Source organism: Pundamilia nyererei, unplaced genomic scaffold (assembly GCF_000239375.1).
Source record: "Pundamilia nyererei isolate P.nyererei 1_Seehausen unplaced genomic scaffold, PunNye1.0 scaffold00114, whole genome shotgun sequence".
NCBI classification, from domain to species: domain Eukaryota; kingdom Metazoa; phylum Chordata; class Actinopteri; order Cichliformes; family Cichlidae; genus Pundamilia; species Pundamilia nyererei.
Window position 1 is genome coordinate 136,951 of NW_005187515.1, and position 5,674 is coordinate 142,624.

The 5,674-nt window shown below is 36.3% G+C and overlaps 1 protein-coding gene across 1 annotated transcript; it reads left to right on the top strand.

Moving 5' to 3' along the window:
* The first annotated feature begins 245 nt into the window (after positions 1 to 245).
* Positions 246 to 1,634, top strand: LOC102214259 (uncharacterized). The gene is made up of 5 exons (XM_005741870.1): positions 246 to 303; positions 467 to 811; positions 923 to 1,033; positions 1,119 to 1,153; positions 1,479 to 1,634. The coding sequence occupies exons 1-5, from the start codon at positions 261 to 263 to the stop codon at positions 1,632 to 1,634; spliced, it is 690 nt and encodes a 229-aa protein (XP_005741927.1). The 5' UTR covers positions 246 to 260.
* Positions 1,635 to 5,674: the final 4,040 nt, after the last annotated feature.

Genomic DNA, 5,674 nt, shown 5'->3' on the forward strand with positions numbered 1-5,674 from the left:
GACCGTAAGACTAAGACTGTATTTTAAAATACGTCATCTATTAAATATTTCCTATTAACCAGCATTATCTGAAATGCTATCAAACAAAATATTGATATTCTGTTCTTCCTAAAGCTTTAGGTTTGCACCATTTTCCTAAATCTGGTGGCACCGTCAGGCTGAGGAACGGTACATATAAAAGAGCAGCCCGCCTCTTTATGTAGAGATCACTTTTACTGGAGCACAGTTCAGTTAGCAACATTGCAGTGGTCATACACACAATGCTGAAATTTAAGTGGATTGCAGTTTTACTCTACACCTTCAGTAAGTAGACTTATCACTTTTTTTCCTCATACAAGAATTACATTTTGTTGAGTAATCCAAGAGAACTGAATCTTGAGACACTGAATGGCCAGTGTAGTTCATAGGTATTGTTTGGTTGTTTGGTTTTGGTGGAGTTTGAAGTTTATTTTGTTGTTTGGTTCAGGTTGGATCTCTTCCATAGTCACACAGTTTTATGCTGTGGAGGTTCAGGCTGGTGAAGAAGTCACACTGGAGTGCTCCAACTTTAGCAGACATCTTGGTCACATAACCTGGTTCAAAATGACCAACAGACCCAACGTGAGCAGAATCTCATCTATGGTCAGTGCTGAAGGAAATGCTTCTCTCCAAGATGGTCTTCAAGCTGGCAAATTTAACATGACGTCCAACACCTCTGTGCTGTTTCTCAAGATCAAACATCTGGATTCATCTGACTCTGGCTTGTATTTCTGTGGAGAGTACAAAGATGAAAAGACGGTAATTTCAAGTGGAACATATTTAAAGGTGCAAGGTAAGAGTGTAATTATGTTTTCTGTCATTTAAATCTTGTTATTTTGCATGACTTTTTACAGTCATGGGCAGTATATTACACAAAGTTTTATTTAAATTGTCCATTTTGTAGATGTGTTTGATGGATTAACAAATGTGATGCCTGTGGTCCTGGGCAGTTTAATTGTTCTCCTTCTACTGGTCATCATTGGTCTGGCTGTCCAAATCAGGAAATTTCACTCAGGTATTTATATGATTTGATTTCATTTAAATTACAAATACAAAAGCAGAAGCGAATTACTGACGGATGGATTGTTCCTGTCATTTAGCTCAAGATGATGGACAGAATCCACAACAGAGTGAGGTAATCTATTTAAGATTTATTCTCACCAAGCAAGATATTAAACTTAACTGCCTTGAACCCATTTAGGGTAACAGTTGGAGGCCGTGCCTGACCATACCATGCTTGAATATGCACATTTTAAGGAATTACAGGATGCTAAAATCCAAATTAAGTCTCACATTTTCATTTTGGTATTGCAGTTTTTCTGTCAAAAGCTCTTTCATTTTAATGATGAAAGTTGAGTAGCTGGACCCCAACACTAGATGGGTTCCCTGTGACCTTCTGGATGTTAAGAGGTTAACAAGTAATGTGCAGGATTAGTGACTTTGAACATTTTCATTTACAGAATGTGGACTCTGATGACATGAACTATGCAGCACTGAATTTCCATCCCAAAGCTAAAATCAGAAGGCCTGTACCACAGAGTGAGATGGACACAAATGTGGTGTATGCTTCTACGAAACACTTGAAAAACAACAGGAAGATCAGCACAGAGAGCTGAAAGCTGTCACACTGATCTCTCGTGAGGGATTTGACACATACACACACGCATATATTCAGTCCTGTTTTTTGAGTATTAAAATCTGATGAACTGAACGGACGAACATGAATATCTCAAGGATTATAATATATAACATGATTATATTATATTTTATTATATTATAACTGTATAACACAATAATGATAATATTATTTACACTTTTCAAGCTTTAACTATCAAAAAGAAAGAAAGAGCAACCCAATTTTGGGCCATTTTCACAACTTTCTAGTTGTAACTGTAACTGAGAAAATACCTTTTTTTAGCACTATCTGAAAATTCAGTTTCTATTTGCATGTAAGTTATTATAATAATATATAATAATATTAATTTGTATAAATTTTTATTCTAAAGTATTATTCTAAGGTAATAAGGTAAAAGGTAAAATGAAATATGTATTCTTTTTTAAACTAAAAAGATATTTCTACTAATTAAGCAAATAGCAAACTGAATTTGTTATAACCTAATTTCACACACACACACACGACTTCTCTGAGAAATCAAGCATAACAAGCAACCACTGTTCCACACACTGTGGCGATCTCCAAACTTCATGTAAGAGATTTACTTCTCTGCAGCTTCTGTAAGTCCTGGAACTGAAATACCTACAAATCACTGATTTTATTCATTATTCTTCTCTTCTTTTGCTAATTTGTTTTCTTTATTATCCAAAGAATTTATGTCTCTTTTGTTTCAGCCCAGGCAGTTCAGTTTGGTGAAGAATTCAAACTGCTCTACTGCAAACTTCTTCTCAGATATTCTGCCTTAGATACATAAACAGAAGCAGTCCTATTTGTCTGACCTACGTGCTCAGATTTTATTAGCAACATTTATATCTACATTCAACAAAGTATTCAAAGTATTAATGTGATAATGGCTGTAGTAAGTAATAAATTGGGCACATCATTTTTATCATTTAGGTGGAAATAAGAATCTTAACAAATAATGTAGAGATGTGAATAAACAGGTGACACAGCATAGCAAACACAGACATTTGAAATAAATTAATGCTTATCTTTAAAGAAGACCTTTCATAAATCTCCTTACTATCTGTCACACATATACTGGTACATTTGTGTATGTTCATATTAAAGATGGCCAAAGTTTCAGATAATGAGGTCGTCTTACGTACGAATAACCCCTGTGAGTCATAAGTACAGACGGCTGATTGTTCAGAGATAAATTTAGTCGTTAAACCCTTGCATCAGTTTGATGTCACAGATATAACAAATCTCACCTACACAGGTCTGGTTGGTAAATCTACAGTTTATGACGGGCAGCCAATCAACAGAAAGCTAGCGTAAACGGACAGTGAGGGCATCAGGAGGATTAGTTTAAAAGGAAATCATGAAAAACTGCTTCAGTAGTTGCCAAGAATAACTTTATGATGATGAGCTTAAATGCTCTCTTCTGAGAGCTATTAAGCTCTGTTGTTTAGTTGCATCTCATAAAGGGAAATCGTGTTTGACTCTTATGACTCAGCTCTTGATCTAGACTCTGATGATCATCAGGATGTAACACTTCATCTGCATGGAACAATTAAAACCAGGAGGCATGCAACAGGGGAGAAATAAGAAACTCGTGTTATCCATGGTGCGACCAGACAGCGTGAACACAACCAACTTTTTAAGATAGCGTTGATACGTTGTGTCTGTCCCAAAAAAATACGATCGCTTCTGTATTGTGATTAAAAGTTAAGCTTGTAATAAATATGATGAACATGATATTGTTGTCTTTATTAATTTTGATGTTGAAGGACATAAGTCAGGACATTAAAGACTGTCAAGTGTTTCTTAAGCTGAGAGTTAGATGGAGGTTTGTCGAGGAGAGAGTGAGATATACATCATGAGCAACAGGAAACAATAACACGGTGTGGTCTGAGCAAAGCTGACTTTGAGATCGTGAGGTCTGTCACATCAAATATCTGTCTCTTGTTTGTCTGTTGTTGTCTTGTTTGGGGTTTTTTTTCTAAATAAAAAAAATTTGTTTCTCAGCAGAACCACCTGTCTTCACTATGCTATGACAGAGCAGGTGTAACGCTGGTGTAATGAGTGTTTTTTGAGTTTGGACAACTTTTCTGATGCTGCAACACAAAATTTATAATAATAATAATAATAAAAAAGTATAACAATCCAGGAAATGATGTATGCAATGTTTATTGTAGATTCATATCATTTGTTGGAACATTTTCAATATAATTATCCGATAAATAATATAGCTGCGGATGCATATCCATGACGTTTGTGTCAGTGCAATGCACAGTCACAGTATATGAATGCAGCTAGTTAACAGAGCCAGCTAGCATTATGTGAGAAATAGCACACAGTGCTTTCTCACCTCAGATGCTAAAACCCCAACGTGGTGACCCACAGAATGCAAACGCTCAGGCGTTAAGATGGCAACTTTTTTATAGTATATTATTTATCGGATAATTATATTTAAAATGTTCCAACAAGATGAACATCATGGACAAGTCGGGTTTAGTACTGTCACGTGAGGCCTAGCAGTCAGCTAGAAGCCAGAGCTGCCTACACTGACATACCTGTCAATCAAAGTGACCAAGTCCATCACTTTAAGCCTTAAGAATGTCTAAATGGATGAGGCAGTCTTGGGGAAATTACTCCTTTTAGAGCCATATTTAAGAGGACATAAGAACTGCAGATTTTAGCTCTTTACTAGTTGGTTTCATTTTCCAGCCCCAGAAATTGCTCTTTAATTACAACTTATATATTTACTAGTTGTACAGATATCGCCCTCTAGTGGTCACAGCAATTAAAACATATCTAAGATAAAAAGATACACAAAGTCTGTTTGGGGACCAGAATAGGTTAATTGTTTCTTTTTTTCCCTACAGTCATTATTTTTCATCCATTATTTATTTTCCACCATAAATGTAACTGCAGCTCAGGAATAAACCATTAATCTTTCAGATTAAACTCCTATTGAGATTTCTGTGTATAAATGAGCATTTATTGACCTTTGCTTTGCTTTTGTAAGACATTATCTATTTTTTGCATATGACCTCACCTGTCCATTATTGCATTTACTCTGTGGTAACATTCACACCAGTGCGGTATTTCTATCTATATCTTGAATCAGGTCTTCAGCTGCCTGAATCACAGCCACATACAGCAAGCCGCTGTATCTTTTGGTGGACTTCCTGTTGTTATTTAACCTGTCTGTAAGTGTGAGATGTGGCGTGGCAGTTGCACAGCCTCAGATTATATTCTCCGGTCTGTACCAGGGTGATAGCCACAGCAAAGGTGCTGGTGCACAAGTACACAGTCTGCCTATAAGCTGCTGCTTCAAATAAGAAGCTATCTATATGCGGCTTCAGACTGCACAACCTTGGGAACCTTTACTGGCACACAATCTTTCAATGTATTGGATAAGTGGATTGATCCAGGCATGTTTCCAATTTTGTCACATTTTGTGTGGGTCAAATAAAACAGGTCTAACAGACGTGAGTGAAGTGCCCTGCCCCCACCTTCTTCAAATCAAACAAAACTGATGTCAAACGTGCTGTGTGCTGATTTTGTTTTAAAGACATTAAAAAGATTAACCTTTTGTGTGACTCCCCATTTACATGCAGAAATTGGAATATATCAGATATTCAAATTATTCAAACCAATGAAGTGTGTTCTAGTCTTTGTAATAAGATATTGCGATCAGTAGTATTGAATACTGGACTGATGTCCAACAGGACAAGCACAAAGATGAGCATGACAAGGTCATTAGTAACCTTCACTGCTGTTTCTGTGCTAAGATTCACTCTAAAACTCAGAATAAAAATATTCAGATGAACCATTCCTCAATTCTGTCTTGAAAGAGATATTTAAAATTAAAGCAGTAAATAACAATAAGAGGTTTTGAGCATTCTTGTAGGAATGTGTAACAGACATGTTAGTGGCATACAGGGAGTGCAGAATTATTAGGCAAATGAGTATTTTGTCCACATCATCCTCTTCATGCATGTTGTCTTACTCCAAGCTGTATAGGCTCGA